Source organism: Engystomops pustulosus, chromosome 5 (assembly GCF_040894005.1).
Source record: "Engystomops pustulosus chromosome 5, aEngPut4.maternal, whole genome shotgun sequence".
Classification (NCBI taxonomy): Eukaryota; Metazoa; Chordata; class Amphibia; order Anura; family Leptodactylidae; genus Engystomops; species Engystomops pustulosus.
The window spans coordinates 36,518,079-36,535,885 of record NC_092415.1 but is presented as its reverse complement, the minus strand read 5'-3'; the positions used below and the strand labels follow the sequence as shown (position 1 = coordinate 36,535,885).

General features: G+C 40.8%; 1 protein-coding gene across 5 annotated transcripts in view; it reads right to left on the bottom strand.

Annotated features, from left to right (window-relative positions):
• Positions 1-589: 589 nt before the first annotated feature.
• Positions 590-17,807, bottom strand: part of PAG1 (phosphoprotein membrane anchor with glycosphingolipid microdomains 1) — a 124,428-nt gene continuing 107,210 nt past the window's right edge. For all 5 annotated transcript variants that reach the window (XM_072151639.1, XM_072151641.1, XM_072151640.1 and 2 more), the window contains 6 exons: positions 11,453-11,653; positions 11,088-11,139; positions 10,758-10,854; positions 8,035-8,603; positions 6,276-6,335; positions 590-5,378 (listed from right to left, as the gene is read on the bottom strand). In XM_072151639.1, coding sequence (XP_072007740.1) covers positions 5,025-5,378; positions 6,276-6,335; positions 8,035-8,603; positions 10,758-10,854; positions 11,088-11,139; positions 11,453-11,595 — 1,275 coding nt within the window. In that variant the 5' untranslated portion in view covers positions 11,596-11,653 and the 3' untranslated portion in view covers positions 590-5,024. The remainder of the gene's footprint in view (positions 5,379-6,275; positions 6,336-8,034; positions 8,604-10,757; positions 10,855-11,087; positions 11,140-11,452; positions 11,654-17,807) is intronic.

Below are 17,807 nucleotides of genomic sequence, written 5' to 3'. Positions count from 1 at the left end.
CTGCAGTGTAGAGAAGAAGGTATCAAAGAAGAATCAAAGACTTTGATGGAGGTACTGATAGGGAACAGGAGAGATCTTTTAACTCACTATGCTGTGCAAGAGACTTCTACATCCACTGCACTGAACACAATCAGCTCTGCTACACACAGTCACATGACCTCCACCCTCTTTTCACCTCTGTAAGCAGGCAGCACCTCCCCTCTACAACTCTACAGATCATAGGAGAAATCAGCACAGCCAGGAGACATACTATTGCAAGATTAGGCTAAACTGAGGAGAATAGCAAAGAAACTGTTGCACATAGGGAACAATAGGCAAAGTTTTTCTACATCCAAAAAGCTATCAGAGTTGCATTTTGAACACAGTAACACGTCTGTAAGACCTGGTAGTAGCATTTTCCAATGTTTTACTCAATTCTAGATCTCAAGAATCTCAACTTCCTGTGGCAGTGCCACAGCCTCACTGCTCTTACAGTAAAGAATCCCTGTCTATGACAATGGTGATGAATCCACCAATGTGTTGTGGTTCCCAGGCACACAGTTTTCGTGTATGTAATCCAGCATTTCCCCATACAAAGAGACAAAAAATGAGAGATCTTCAGTTTTCTTTTAATGAGCAGGCGAAAGACAAGAGTAATATAAAACCACAGTAGATGTGCGTCTGATAATAGTCAGGACACCTCCCCTGCATGCGGATACCGTCACATGTCACCACATTCAGAACACAGTGCGGTCATTTGTACAAAAAAATATATGCAATTCATGAATTGTGCAGCATAATAATCCAATTTTACCCTTAAAAAGAACAGCATTTTTTCCATGAGGGATCCATGTACATTTATATGGATGTAACCTTTAGGTTGTACCATGACCCTGGAGCCTGTATAGAGGTAAGTTATAGAGTCCATGAAGCACTGATCACTATGGAACATCTATGAATATGTACACCTACTAAATGTGCCTCAATTTCTTCCTGCTACCCCCAGAGGTCAGTGTGAAGCAGCAGCACTTGTATTATTATCCAGCTTCAATTATAGGGAACCTGTCTCCAGATTTTACCCTCTTAAACCACTAGCCCCCCCTTAGGCAGGGCATAAAAAGTAACTCATAGAATCCCCTCTTATGCAAAATCTTGTTACCCATAAAAAATTGCCTCCAAAGTCAAGTAAAAATGAGCAGAGAAGAGTCACATTTGCCCGAGATGCCTGCAGTGGGGCTGTCACTTCAGACGCCCCTAAATTTGGTTCGATAGTACCTAAAAATGTGCTTTTATATGTTCCATAACGCCCTCTATCTCCCGTTCTGTAGCTCCCAGAACTCCTCCAGCATATTCCTAGGCAATATAAAACTGGAGATAGAGGCGTCTCAAGTGACACTCCCCCTATAGCCTGTTAACTTGACTCATCTCAGGCACTATGCTCCACATGGGATTGGTTGTTTATATTTCCAATTTTTCTTTACATTGAAACTATGCCAACTTTTTTTGTTAATAGGTTTATAAGGCTCTGTTCACAGGTTCTGTCAAGGATCACACAATAAAAAACATTTGTGTGATGTTTTTGGGTTGTGTTGATGCCCTTGGTTGTAAACATTTGGCTCTATGCATTATTTTTATTTGATAGCCCCATATTTATCACTAAACTTCTTCAAGGTGCCCATATAAGGAGAGATTTTGAGAAGGTACCTACAGAAACAGACATAGGCTAGCCACCCCGAGACAGGGGGCTTAACAGATTCATGGGCACTTTGAATCATCTTTCTAGCCCACACGGTTCCTAAGATGTTAGTCCCAGGATCTGACCATCATAATCCTCTCCACTGTCTGAGAGGAGGTGCTGGAGCGGAGGAGGAAGTTGCGTGTATTATAATAATCTTCTCTGATGCGGAGAAGATCATAACACATGCCTCCTCCTCTGCTTCAGCACCTCTTCTCTGACATTGTAGAGGATTATAATGGTCAGATACTGGGACTGATATCTCAGGAAGAAAATTTAAAGTTCTCCTTAATCTATTAAGCAGCCCCTATGGTATGTTAATCACCACATATGTGATGTAGTGAAAGGTCCTCTTTAAGTAACACATAAGCAAAGAGCATATGAAACAAGCTCAGTCTAGATTTCAGATTTGTGCTGAGGTAGGGGAGAAAGAGGTGCTGACACAGTTTCTGTCTGCAAGACTCATGTTGTGATGGGGAGGAAGGAAAGGATACAACATCCCTATGCCTCTCCCTGTATATTAGGCCGATATGATATGTCCGCTTGTGTGTAACAGCTGGAGAATAGAGCTGCCCGGGCGGAGCCCTCTAGCTTCCTACCAGGAAGAGTACACGCCCTCTGCACAGTCACAGAGAGCAAATGAATGTTTACAGAGAAAAGAGTAACATTTATAGCTGCATGACAGGTAATATTCATCTACAGGTTTTTGATTCGTACCGACATGGGTCTATGGCGCTTATAGAAGAGGAGGAGGCGGCCATATTTATCACTCAACTTCTTCAAGAGGTTTTGAGAAGGTACCTACAGAACCGGACATGGGCTAGCCAACCCTAGACAGGGGGCATCCCACCTTTCCTCAGAACCACAAGTCCACCCAATGGCCAACACTAAAAAGCAGCAGAAAGTTGAGGATGTAACAATATGTGACCACCGTTAATACTGACATCTACACCGATCCTTGAACTGTGCAGCAATATTATTATAACACTTATTATTCTTTATTATCACGACGCTAGTACCATTGTATGTATCAGCACATCCTACACAGGACGACTAGGCCCGACTTACACATCCTACAATTTTACTTCCAGAATACTTTCTTCTTCCCATTCTGTGCCGATATCACATCCTGTAAAATGGGACTCAACTTTTCAGCTTAAAGGGAATTTCCACATACATGAGGTCATCTATCAATACTGGGGATCTTGTAGCAATAAAATTCACTTTACTGTTATACCAGCGCCTGGTAAATACCCATATTCAGTTTCTACAATGTCACTGGTTGTCACAGGAAACAGGAAGTGGTAGCATTGCTAGCCTCTTGTTCTGTGGAAAATCCCTTCAATCAATTTGAATGAATAATGGTCAAAAATAATTATGTTTTAAAAGGATTGTCTGGAGGTTGAAAAATACGACTACTTTTTGCCAAAAACAGCTCGTATCCTGACCATGGTGAGCAAGTGGTATTGCAACTAAGCTTCATTCCCCTCCATACAGATAAGCTGCAGTACCAGCACAAGCCATGGACAGATGGGGCGCTGTTTTTGAAAGAAAGGAGCCCAGTTTTTCATTCTCCAGACAACTCTTAAATGGGGGTTTCTACTTATCAAGTTTTATGGCGTATCAATTCAATATGTGTTATATACACATGGACAGCAATCCACTGTGTGAACCCTTAGGCCTCCAGTCTGGGCATAAAGCAAATTTATATAGAGATGATAGAGAAAAATTAAAATGAGTGAGTGCACTGGATCCCCCAGACATAGAATCCAACCCTCAAAGAGAATGGTTTCCTAAGGGTCCGTTAAAGGGAACGTGTCATTAGGTTTACATCTTTAAACCTAATGACATGTCCCCACAGAAGTCTTCATACTGTCCCATGCTATTCCATAGGTCAGTTCTGCTGGGAGAGTCACTGGGGGGGTAATTTCTCTTCAGCTGAGGGGGGCACTGAGGAAGTTGAAAAATACGCTAACTGTGCGACACTCGCTGCAGAGAAATCAGCTACCTCATTGCTCCCTCAGAACTTCTTTTCAGTGAGTCACATACAGCCAACGTCTCTCAGCTCCCTCATTCTCCCCTCCCTCAGGAATTATCTTCAGCAAGTCAGACACAGCCAATGTATGATTCAACTCCCTCATTACCCCCTCCCTCTTCGAGTCACACAAATCAACATCTTTCTCAACTCTCTCATTCCCCCCTCCCTCAGGAATTATCTTCAGCGAGTCACACACAGCCAATTTCTCTCTCAACTCTCTCATTCTAAAGTGACTAGGCTGTAGTGAAAACACCCCTGACTTATTCTATCTCCTGGCAAATGCCAGCAACTTTTCTAAAAGGGATATAACAGTACGAACATCGTCATCCTGTCATTATATTTTAATGTTGAAACTTGATGTTCCCTTTCAATGAGCAATCATAGGGAATGCTCATAGGGCTCTAAAAAGTCTTATGGCATAAAACATAATAAGCAAGAACCCCCTTTCTGTATAGATAAAATGAATTATGGATATAGGCGACAAAACATATGTAAAGCGTATAAAACTGCTGAAAAATATCATACAATACACCGGCTCAGAACAACTTGTTCAACAATATAAATCGCAAGATAACTTAAAATATACATGAAACTGCGGATTGTGACTCTCGCTCTTTGCTCTTCTATAGTGTACCGTCTGTAGGATATAACACAAGTACCGTCTGTAGGATATTACACAAGTACCGTCTGTAGGATATTACACAAGTATCGTCTGTAGGATATAACATAAGTACCGTCTGCAGGATATAACACAAGTACCGTCTGTAGGATATTACACAAGTACCGTCTGTAGGATATTACACAAGTACCGTCTGTAGGATATTACACAAGTACCGTCTGTAGGATATTACACAAGTACCGTCTGTAGGATATAACACAAGTACCGTCTGTAGGATATAACACAAGTACCGTCTGTAGGATATAACACAAGTACCGTCTGTAGGATATAACACAAGTACCGTCTGTAGGATATAACATAAGTACTGTCTGCAGGATTGTGGACTTCGGGGGTCATCCAGTTTTTGTCTTTTTTTTTTTTGGCAAATTTGCAACAATAAAAAAATAAAATAAATGACACATTAAAAAAATATAATAAAAATAAAAATATGCAAATGTCTTCATGCAGCAGGGAGACTTCATATGCAAACATGTGCTTTTCCTTTAAAAGTCAATCCACAACTAGGTAGGATACACGGTATGATCATCACCCATGGAAAGGATTGTGCTATATTAGCCAAAAAGAACCCCAAACACTTATTTTTTTTGCATTCTTCAAAGTCTAGTGTAATCTCCGTTTTGTTGCAGGTCACCAATACTTTCATAGTCGCTTTCAGCATGTTGGAGAACCCCCTGACAAGACGGAGAGAAGGGAATAGTCCTGTCTTCTTCATGGCTTAGCGCTGCAATAGCTTCATACTCCGGGTCAGGTCCGCCATTGACGAGGTCCATAGTAGGAGGTAAGCCAATAAGATTGGGGCTTTTATCTATGTCCCGGACTGTTGCATATGTTCCATTACAGGTCGTTGGAGAGACCTCAACATCTTGGATGTAGGAATAGTGGGAGAGGTCTTCCTGAAGTCTCAGAGATTGTCCGGTTCTAGACACTCTTGAATACATTGCAGAAATCTAGAAGAATGAAAGAAAGAATTGTATCTGTTAATTCTGATCCCCTGTAAGAATGTCTGGACCATTGTATAAACACTGTCACCTCCTCTGTCACCCGTTCATCTTCATTGACTGTAAGCTCTTGCGAGCAAGAACCCTCAATCCCATTGTTTCATATGACCATGTTATTACTCTGTAATCTCTTACTTTGCTCCATTTATACTGCTGTACTGAAGAAATCCAGCCCTCTCAGTCACAGCAGGATGAATTTGAGTTGCCAAATGCCTGGCAAGTGACGATAGAGGCTTTTTGGTTTCCTCATTACACCAGCATGTATCAGCCCCTAGTTCCAGGATCTAATGAGCTCTGACGCAGGGGAGAGGACACCGACGGATCATCATCTCAAGGTAGTGCATTTGTAGAGAAACCTAATAAGAACTGCAAATAGGGCAAATAGTCCACTTTTAGGGCAATAACGTGGGGTATTTATATTCTGCGTTGGAGCATCTTGACGTATCCAGCTGCGGCAGATGCTCGGTGGGGCTATCATATGCTGGCACATAAGAACCGGCGTATGATAAATAACAGCCATTGAATCGTTTTTGCTATAAAGGATTTACCTCCATATATCACAAAATGAAAAACCCAATGTGGGCAGAAGTATTGTGCATTGGGGAAGGTTTATCAAAAGTATTTGAGAGTAATATGAATGCTGTCTTCTGATTGGTTGCCAGCAACTAGAACACTTTTGCTCTCTGACTTCTTACAAATCTCCCCCGATGTCCAAATAAAGCTGCCCCCCTACACCACATTTCTATAATACATGTCTAATGTACTAAGCCACCCGAATGCCTCCACAGAGACAGTAGAGGTAGAACCACATCAAGTATACAGAATGGATTTCATCTTTATACATACATCATCCTCAGTCAGGCAGGGGTCTTCATCCCGAGATTTGTAGGATATGCAACTCTGTCTCTAAAACAAAAGAGAAAGAAAAGAAGAAAAATCAATACCCGGTGAAAAGCTAAAGCCAAGTTTATTCTTTCCCGTATTCTCCAGGGTTATTATCTATGGATTCAGGAACAAAGACCTTTCTTAAGAGAAGTTAATATGTAAACTGGAAAGTCAGTGCCTCCACTATGGAGCAGATCTCCGCAGCCACATACTATACCATTACACTACACAGATACCACAGCAAATAAAAACCATTCAGAAATTGTACAGTGTGTAAGGTCACTGTACAGATGTCATAGGGTCTCCAATAATGAACCTGAAGTTTGCAACACAAAAGCCTAAAATTTCCATAAGTATTGACCATTTTCTGTTCTACACACAATTCAGCATAAAATAGGTCAAAGTTACAACAAATAACAAATTTTACTCACTAAAAATGTTGGGGGACGTCATAAGTGTACTGCACTTTAAATTTAGATGGCAAATATTTGAAAATGCATAAATCAATTATTGTGTAATATATTTAAAGAAATCTGTTCCTGGGTCCTTCTTTTTCCTTGTTTAAAGGAAACCAGTCATCTTATTTTACCCCACAAATCTACTAGTCCGCTCAGGTAGGGGGTGACATGTCCTTTGTAGAATTCCCTCTTATGTGAAATCTCATCCATTTACTTTAAAATCTCCCCCAAAAGTCATGCAAATAGGACTCATCATGAGAGGAGTCAAGTTTAGTGGTTTCAGGGGAAGTGTCCCTTCAGAAGCCCCTATCTATGGTTCTATAGCATCTAGAAACATGCTTTTGAGTCATACTAAAGATAAGAATCTCATCTTTCAAATGCCATCAAGATTGTGGTTAAATGGGCTACAGAACCATAAATAGAGGCAGTTACACATAGGCTGGAACAGGATCTGGAGCTTACAATTCCAACTACATGTTAAGGTGTCTGTATCTCTAGTTTTGTAGCTCACAGAGCCAAAATGTGATGCAATCTAAAAGATGGAAGCTTTATCATTAATATGCCACCATTAGCATGTATCTATATACTATAGGACAGAATATGGCAGCTTTTGAAGTGACACTACTCTTGCAACCACTAAACTTGACTCATCTCATGTGAAAATGGGATGAGAAGAGTCATAGTTGCCTGACATTGAAGGAGATCTTTTATAGGTAAATGGATGAGATTTCACATAAAAGAAGGACAATTCATACCCTACTAAGAAGGCTAGTAGTTAAGTGGGGTAAAATCTGATAACGGGATCCCTTTAAATATTTTAAAAACAAACCTGATATAGTTGTCTAACGATGGACGGACGGTTCCCGGATAGTCTAAAGTCCTAAACAAGCTGAATCGTAATGGCAATTATGAATTTTTGTCCAATATCCCTATTTCTATGCCGTGTACGTCTCTTCTAACTCCAAACTAAAGTAACCCTTTAATACAATACACATGAATGGTGTAAAGGATCACAAATAGGAAAGTCACAGAAAAATTCATACTATAATCCAAGTCGTTCATTGAACTAAGATCTTTTGGTTTGCTTCCAGTATAGAACGGATCCATGAACTCTACATTGTTCTCTGTGTCATTGCCCTCTCCTGGCTACATTACAATTACTTTCCTGAAGGCAGCATGAACTAGAAGGTGAATAGTGGTATGTGCAATGGACATGGCCTTCTGCCAGGTAGGACCTCCAGCATCCACTCACGAGTCCTCACCTTGTTATCTGTGCTTGCTCCCTCAGGCTCCTGCTTTTCTTCCTCTGCTTCTTTACTCTGCACATTCTCATTTTCATCCAATAGTTTTTTAGGAAGAGGCGGAGGAACGTCGTCATCTTGATAGGTGGGAGTACTCCCCACGCTCTGAGTGTTAATACTTTGCCGGCTCTTTCTATTATGGTCCACCGAAGCGTATTCCACCACAACCTCCATTTTACTCTCTGCGTTTGCTAGATGCTGCATATTCATGGTGAGACTCTTTTCTTCTGCACTTGCTGAGGAGCTGATATCCTTCAGTTCTTTAACTGTTTCATAGAGAGAATCCTCAATGATATTGTCATGGGAAGAACTGTCCTTCAGTACCTCATACGGCCCTTCATTATACAGAGGAACATCGTCTTCCAGACTTTCAGTTTCCAAGTTGTTGTCTGGAGGGATCTGAGGCAGCTCCCTGGTCTGAGGGCATCTCATAGACTTCCCAGTGAAGTCATGAGGATCACAGAGGTCGGGGAGAGAGCTCTGTACATCTTCATATGTAGGAACGCAAGTCGCAGCACTGTCTTCTGAGACTGCAAATAACCAAAATCTGCATTAAATTTAATCTTAATAGTGAAGACACTTGAGAGAAAAAAAAATCTATTAAATTACCGGTAATATCAATAAACAGGATTACACTTTAAAGAGATTGTCTGCAATGGGCATTGTAATACTTTATTTCCCCTGTAGGGGAGCTGCAGGTATTTTGAACACTTCCTGTGAGGGTTCCTCTTACAGCTGAATTATTGAGGATACTTTGTTGTCAGAGTTTTTACACAGACAATAATAATCTTGAAAATACAAAGACTGTAAAATACTAATGTAAATTAAATAAACTATTGATGCTTGATCACTGCAAGATAAAATTCTTCCTTAATGCTTTAAGGAAATAATTATTAAAAATAGCTGCATTAAAAAAAGTAAAAAGAAAAGTGTTGAGTAGAAATGAAGGTGTACAAATCAACACCACCAGAAAAAAAATATTTTTAACGGTATAAGGTGCCACTCGCTGAAAAAAACCTGGGAAATATCACAGATTCAAGTCACGGGATGGAGTCTGGATAAACTATGAAGTCATCCTGCACCTTTTATCTGCATTTTGATTTTATATGGATCTCGTCTCCATGAACTACATGAATATCTGGTGGAGCTTACAGGCTCGGTGTTATAAAGACCATGATATGAATGTAAAGGTTTTCATAATTTTCTGTTGTTGAGGAGAAGCGAAAAGAATAGTGTTACACGTTCCTTATACAAACAATTCTAAAAGGGGTTGTAACAAGGTAGCAAGTTATGTTCCTATGGATAGGGGATAACAAGTTCAGGATCTGACTGCTGGTACCCCAACTAATCACATTAACGAACCCCCCCACCCCCTTCCCAGAGACCAGGGGTTCCTCTTCTCACTACCGGGTGGAATGGCACGAAGAGGAGGTGTCCTACCTCTCCATTTGGTAGTATTCTGTGGATAGGGGATAACAATCAGATTTATGGGGGTCTAACTGTTGGAACCTCCACAGATCATGGGAACAGGACCCCCAATGATCCAGAGAGTGATCCCGATCGCACTAAAAGGGTGGAGAAGCAGGATGAACATGTGTCCTACCGTTCCATTCAATAGTATCCTGTGGATAGGGGAAAACAAGCTGATTGGCGAGGTTCCAACTGGACCCCCATAGATCATAGAAACGAGACCCCTGGCAACCCAGAGAATGGAGATCATGTTACCATAAAGGGTGTGAGGGCAGGATGAGTAGATAACCCATCACTCCATTCAATAGTATCCTGTGGATAGGGGATAACACGCTGATTAGTGAGGGTCCATCTGTCAGGACCCCCCAACAATCCGGAGACAAAGGTTCTTTTTGCGCGGCTGGAGCGGCAGAAAAAAACATGTCGTTGCCGCTCCATTTAATAGTCCTGTGGATAGAGGATAATTTACTCACTTTGTAAACCCCTTTAAAAGGAGAGGCTGGACCCGGAATGGAGGGTAGGGGGGGCGCCATTTTAGGACAAGAAGTTAGCCCGCCCTCCTTAAGATGGGGTTTGATGGGTCTAAGACTGGGATTACAAAAGGGTGAAGGAGGATTGGTGCGATAAGTATTTGGTTAGCTGGAGTTGGAGTTAGTGGTTATACGGAAAAAGGGACAAACTGCGGGGCCTGTTCAACCCATATCGTTTTAAGAATCCTGATTGGTGGTCGGGATCTTTTGGGCTCCCACTGGGTGGTGTCCTAGGGATTGGAAAAAGTACATATGCTAAGCCATCTGCGGGACGAGACTATGCCTCCGAACCTGTGGTACCGGTTGGGTAAAGGTTAAAGGGGGAGATTGGCTGCAGAATTTGCAGTGATGGCTGTTGTACCTTCATGGACCTCCTACCGGGAGAAGGTTAATTATATGTTTATTTATGTTCTTTGTTATGTTTGTTAATAAAATGGCTGCTGTGGGCAAAAAAATTATCCAGCGAGAATTTTGGTGTCGGTGTGTTTTCTATCCGGTAAAGAAAAAAGGGTGTTGGAGGGCTACAGGAGCAGGTGGGAAGGACGGAGCAGCTCAACATTGCTGTTGTCATGGAAAACAAGAGGTTGGCAAAACAGAAAAGGATTTTTTAAAACTGTTTCCGTTACAATTAATAAATGACTAACAATGGGCCACAACTTCTAAGTTAGTTGTCTTTGTACTCACCATCACCGGTGCTGACTGCGCCATTCCGGTAACTGCTGGCCGGTGCCTCGGTGCCCAGGCTGGTTACGGAGTGGCTGTGTGTCTCCTTGTCAGAGGGCTAATAGCAGAAATACAGTATAAAATAAAAAATTAATAAAAAGGTGTTTGTGGCAACTACCACTATGTTATTAGATGTAATGCCTTAGGTCAGGGGGGAAGCAGCAAGTGACAATATCATAACACAGCTGCTGCTGACTACCTGGTGACATAACATCCCCAATAGTTCTTCCTACTGTACAACCACTACAAATACTGTATATTATTCTAAAGAGTCAACACTTTGTAACTTACCGCATTCATCAGGTTTTCATGGTCACCATTTTGATGTTTCTTCTTCTTGCCTCTATGTTAATACAAATTAATAAAATAATTAATAATAAACAATAAAATGATGGTGATGCAGAACAGTATAAGGCACAGGACCTCTATAGCCAGACACAAGGGGCACAAGTGACAATGCACACCCCATCTTCCAAGGTGCAAACAAATGTGTGGGACTCTTCCTAAGGTCACAGGTCATAGGACTCAAATATGGTTATAAGGACCAGAAAAGTCCTATCAAGGGTTTGATGTGAATGTAGTCTGTGTCTGGTATTGCAGCTCCGTCTACATGGGCTTGAGTTTCAGTACTAGATCCGACCCAGATTTGTTCTTACCTGTCACAGCTGGAGCAGAGGAAGATGAGGACGGTGATGACAAGCAATGTGGTCACAACAGCCACACCGCTGTATGATATGAGGAGCACTTGTTCACTGCTCAGCTCCCAGCTTCCAGCTATTCTCTGTAAGATCGGGGCCATCCTCAGCGACTGGGGCAGTATTCACACTGACGCCTCATTTGTATCAGCGGATTTGTTGCTACAAGATAAAAAAAAAAAAATTACATTCAGGAGACTGTAACCTCTATATATTGATTATTTCATATAAATGCAGAAAACTGGAATAATTATATTAGGCAACACATTGATCATATAATTATATATACTCACACATATATATACACATATAGAAATATTTATGCTGTAAACATATACTCTTGAAGGGACAATGGCAAATAATACAATAAATTATTTGTTGACCTTTTTATTCTATCTTTGCATGCTAAAAGGCATTGTTGTGTCTTCTACTTCACTAATATTGGCTCCTTACAGCCGAAAATACACAAAACCTACTTCTATATAATCTACATTTAGAAACCCATGATGCTACATGTGATAGTAGCCGTTATATGAAAAATTACATCAAAGTAGTCACAATATTTTTCTCATAAAAGTTTCTGACACGTGTTACACATGTGGCCACAAGGTGGCAGCTCTGCGCTGTTTCCTCCCCTATAACAGGCAACGCATGAGAGGCGGACACCTGTACAGTATACAACACTGGCTGTAGACATTACTATTAGTCATGCTGTAGTATTCCTGACAGTAAGGGTCCTACTGTCACAGTGTTGTGTATATAGGGCTCCGCTCTGGCCTTATACAATGTCCTAAGAATGCACCTGCTGTAATATTCAATTTTCTATTTATATCAATCATAAAAAGTTTACAGAAGTCGTTCCCTACTACAAATCAAAATTCCTATATATATATGAGGCATATATATATATAAGACATATGACTGTGATGCACTTATATACACAGTAAGTTAAAAGTCCCAGGGCCCCCTTTTATTTTAGAAATGAAAATGAAAAATGACAAATCTGAACACCCCAGAAAGTGATGGGTGAGGACCCATCATCATCATCCACAAAAATTTATTAGTGGATCAAGGTTTTTCCTATGGGAAGGTGGTCATGTAGCAGATCAAAACAGATCCGAATTGTATCAGAAATTGATTGACACAATCAGATTTGCAATAAGTCTTGTGTTTCAAAAGTTATCAACAAAGATAAAAAAATAACTAATGGTGGGGGGGGGCAGCATAGGTAATAATTAATGGTGGGGGGCAGCATAGGAAATAATTAATGGTGGGGGACCGTCTGGTAATAAATGGGGGGGGGGCAGTATAGGAAATAATTAATGGAGAGGGGTCCAAGTATATTTAATAATTGACCCAATTAATTAGTTAATTGGGCCAATATATTAAATAGTTCACAAGAGGGTGCAGTATATTAAATAATTAATTGAGTGGGGGCCCAGTGTATTACGGATGCGGTCACATGTACTGCTATTTATCCGGCCCTCCAACGGTCTGAGAGGGACAGTGAACGGCCCCCTATGTAAAAAGTTTGGGGAACCCCTGATCTACACTTTCATTTAGCTTTGCGTGGCTGCAATCTCAGGTCCTATCTAGTATGGGTCTCATGTATTTGCGGATGACATTTAAGTTTTTTAGTTTTTGCGAACAGTTTATCACATGCCCAAGTTTCAATAGGGGCAAGAAGCCAATGACATCATTTAAGTCGGCCACCTGGATTACACACAGGTGAAGAAGCTGAAGAATGATAAAACAGACAAAAAATATGGGTGCAAAATGTAAAGTAAAGATGGTCATGTGAATACCAGGTCCTCCAGTCATCTACAGCCGCTTCTACTGTGTACAGGAGAACAACTACGTGAGAGGCAGGAGTGACACATGGCTTCTGACTACACTAAGGGTTTGTAGTCTGTTTCTGTGGACACACGTAGGTATGCATAGGAGCTGTATACGTGAAACATTCATAAATAGGTAATCTAGGCTATCTGCGATGCAGAATATTATGAAAGAGATAATTGCTGAGAATCCAAAATAATTCAAATCTATTTAAAGCAATTACAATTTGCTACAGTGAGGGCACAGCCAGTTATGTGAGCGCACAATACTCTACTACTTTAGAAGCTCTGGGAAAATAAGAGTCTGTAAAATGTGAAAAAAGCCTGAGTGGTTGTCAGGGAGATGGGGACAATATTAGGTGTAGTGTTACCTCCGCAGCACATTGCGACTTCTCTCCCCGGACCAAATTACGCAGCATCAAGATTCAGAGGATATTCACGTAATTTATACCTTCGAGCAGCAGTAAAATCAATATTTCATTCCAGGAGCCCAGTGCTGAAGTGTAAAAGTGATGCTTGGGCTTATTATACAGCAGCCCATTCAGCAATAAGCCACATATTGTTTTATTGAAAAGCTGCTGCCTGTCCTAATCAGGAACGTCACTGCCACCAGATAAGAGGGGACGCGGCTCTCTACAAGGGGCTCGTCTAGAGGACAGGATGAGTGATAACATGGAGAGGATTATAGCGTCATACACCATATAGCAGACCATAACAGAGAACACTTATATAGTAACTGGACACTGACAGACAGAACTTACCATATGATACAAATCAATCAAATGAACAAAATATGAATACAATTAATTCATTTTATTTACTTTTTTGTTTAAAGAAGTGCATAGATTACAAGACATCACTCTTTGGGACCTTTCACTGTGATATTACAATGAGCACTTTATGAGTCTAGCTATCAATTATGAAAGAGCGCGAGTCCGGTGTATTTATGAGCTAGACTTATTCCACGCCCACAGAACCTGACAAGCTCCTTTCCGGGTACCTCTATGTATTGGTTTTCTGCTGGACAAAGACCCCTACTGATAGCCTATGGACAGTAATGCCCATGTCCATGGCCACCCAAAAAATTTGATACTGCCCTGAGAATTAGGAAAGTTAGGGACTTCCAGCCCTCACCCTCTATGAACTTTGTGTGGCCTTCAAATTAGCCATTTGGAGTATGATCTCTAAACACACACACACAAGAGTTCTTCCAGGACCTATGAAGGTCCTTAAACTGCATATCTTAAAACCTAAAGTAAGGACCTCATTTACCAAAAGAACTTGTTTTGGGTACTGTATGAAGACAACGAATGCCTAACCAGTAAAAAAATAAATTAAAAAAATAGACTTGTGTAGGGGCAAACAATAGTCATAATCCTCCCCCATTTATAGGCTGGAATTATAAAAGGAGACACACTTTATTTTACACTATTAACAAGCAAGAAATGCCTGTATTTCACATTTGCTTGGCTGCTACATATGTCCTTATCCTTCATTCACTGCATCAATGCTGCAACACACAATGGGGCTTATTTACTAAGGGTCACGGATCACACTTTTGTTTCAGTGCAAACAAACAGAGTGATATGTTAAAGGTACCGACTCAATATATAGTTTTTGGAAAAATATCAAATATCTTTATTTAAATTCATACTACAGACAAGTTAAAAACATTTAAAAGCACCAACAATGTCCAAATTCATGTCCTATGTAATCAGTTAAATATGTGCAAAATGCTGCAAGGATTACAATAGCAGCCATGTAAATATGTGCAAAAAATAAGCAGTGGTGGCTGTAAAACCCTCTCCCCTGTTATGCCCACACGATGCAATCAATTTCCTAGTATAATATAAAGCATAAATGAATACAATCAAAGCTCTATATGCTGTGAAATGGCTAAATAAATGAAAAGATATCACCGGGATGACAGGAGGGGGGCTGGCTTCCCACGCGTTGCGCCACCTAGCCCTGTGGCTTCTTCAGGGGTATATGTCTTCAGGGATCACACTTTTGTCGCACTGATCGGATTGTGTCATGGCTTTGCTGCTTCCATGTGACAGAAACTCCGTGGGACCAGGTAAGTAAATGTGCCCCAATGTGTCTTCTAACGGAAGCAGAAGGTGAACAGCCTAAGCAATATCTGGGACCCTCTGCACTACCAATACCATCTCCATAAACATGTAAAAGATCCACATTTACTCCTCGGACTAAGGCGTTAATGTGGCTGGCGGTGCAGTGAGATGCAATACAGGAGGAGTTGAATTTTTTCAATTTACTCAAACTTTTCAGTACAACATAAAAAACTAGATTCTCAGTTCCTTCAAAAGGAGGGTTTGTGTCTCATTTTGCTTATATTCTGGAAAATCCATTATTTCATTACAGTAGCTGCACATGTTTTTAACATTACTTTCAAAATCTTACATAATTTTCTCCTGTGCTGCACCTGGGCTCTGGAATAAACTTCATTTGCCATCCAGAGAAATATACCGTAATCTTTTTTCTTTCTATAAACACATCTTTAATTTAATAGTGATGCAAATAAATCTGTAATTTTCTTTTCAGGTATCAATGAACTGTGCAATATATTAGGGTTATAACAGGGCCGGCTCCAGATTTCAGTAGGCCCCTGGGCGACAGTGCCTCAGTGGGCCCCTTTTCAGTGAACTCGCGTGGCGGCAATAAAAATTCATAAACGAACTTAAATATTCCCTAGTTTATTCCCAAACAGCCCTGTCATGGTTACTTTAAATACAGCCCCCCACCCATAGTTTAACTATATACAGCACCATTGTGGTTCTATAGCATACAGCCCCCTTACCAGGCACGGTTGTGATTCAGCTTTGTGCCCCCCCCAGCAGCTCTGGGACCCGGCACGTGCCCAAAAATGCCTGGTGCTGGCCCTGGCCTATATAAATATATAAATAATTAGATTTTTTGTAATATTAGTCATTGGAAGCAAGGGGGGAGAGCAATGGCAGGAGGTCACCTGTATATGGGTCATTAGATTAGTGCAAATACATGACATTGACTGTTAAATTAGCATTTGCTTTTTTTTTTTTGTGGGTGGGTGGCAAGGTCTCCAGATCAGTAATTTCCAGATCAATCTGGCAAACCATGAATAATTGATCATGGATGGGGCCCATTAGAGCTGTCCATTATATGCAATGTAGTACTATTTTACTTACAAGTAATTTAGTAGTACCTAGTATGGGTCCTATGGCTTGCAGAACCCCAGAACAACTCCACAGGTTACACACATGCCCCTCCCAATAAGCATCATATACAATTATGCACATTGTAGAGCAATTAAATGGTTAAGGCGTGTACGTGACATCCGAGATTCTCCTATGGCACTGTCCTACATTCACGTGTTTAGCAACAAAACAAATCCCCTCTGCCTCAGTGGTCCAGGACAGTAAAACCTAATCCCCCGTCCCCTGGGAATCCCTTTCAAGCAGTTTCCTTCTTGTACAGCCGCGCAGCCAATGTAATTATACAATCTAATGAACTGCAACTAATACAATCTCAAAAAATCTTTACAGCAAATGAAAAACAGGTTTCTTCCTCCATTTTCTACAGTATACAGTGATACAACGTCACGTCCCCCTTATACAGATATAAAGATGGGAGACGATTATAAATGAGCGCTCCCTACTGTGACTAATGTGGAGCTCACAAAACGGTAATGACAAAGAATGGTTTGTGCGCAGTAATATACACAACATAAAATCTAATGCTGATAGGGAACATTAGCAGCAGGTGTCCTAATGGAAGTCACATATACAACCTTCATAGCCATTATTTCCTTGGTAGATAAATATGTACATATGATTATCCCGTTCGGATGCTATAAGGAAGCTTATTTGTAAATTGAAATTACACTATTACATGAAATAGACTTAAAGAGAACCTGCCAGCAGGTTTTTATCACTAAACCTAATGACAATTTCCCACTTACAGCATTTTTCGGACTATAAGGCGCACCAGAGAATAAGGCGCACCATCAATAAATGCCTGCTAAAACGTCTAGGTTCATATATAAGGCACACCGAATTATAAGGCGCTCCTGATAATAAGGATGAATGACCAGCAGGTGGCAGACCTGCGCACAGTTCAAGGCAGCTGTTGTCTAAGTACGGTTCATATATAAGGCGCACTGGACTATAAGGCGCACCTTTGATTTCTGAGAAAATCTAAGGATTTTTTGTGTGCCTTATAGTCAGAAAAATACAGTAAGTCTTCTCATTGTTTCCTCTTCATTTGTGATCATTAAAATCCATAGTTGAAATATCTTTATTAAATCAATTTTACAAAAGTAGCAGGCACCTTGCAAGGGGTCGATTTTAAATTCTCCCTCATCTCTGAGGGAGAGGGGAGTGAGGGAGAGGGGAGTGAGGGAGCATAGAGATAGACAATGGCTTTGTCACACAGTGATACGGCTGAAGAGAAATTCCTGACAAAAGAGGGCAGGGGGGTAAGGG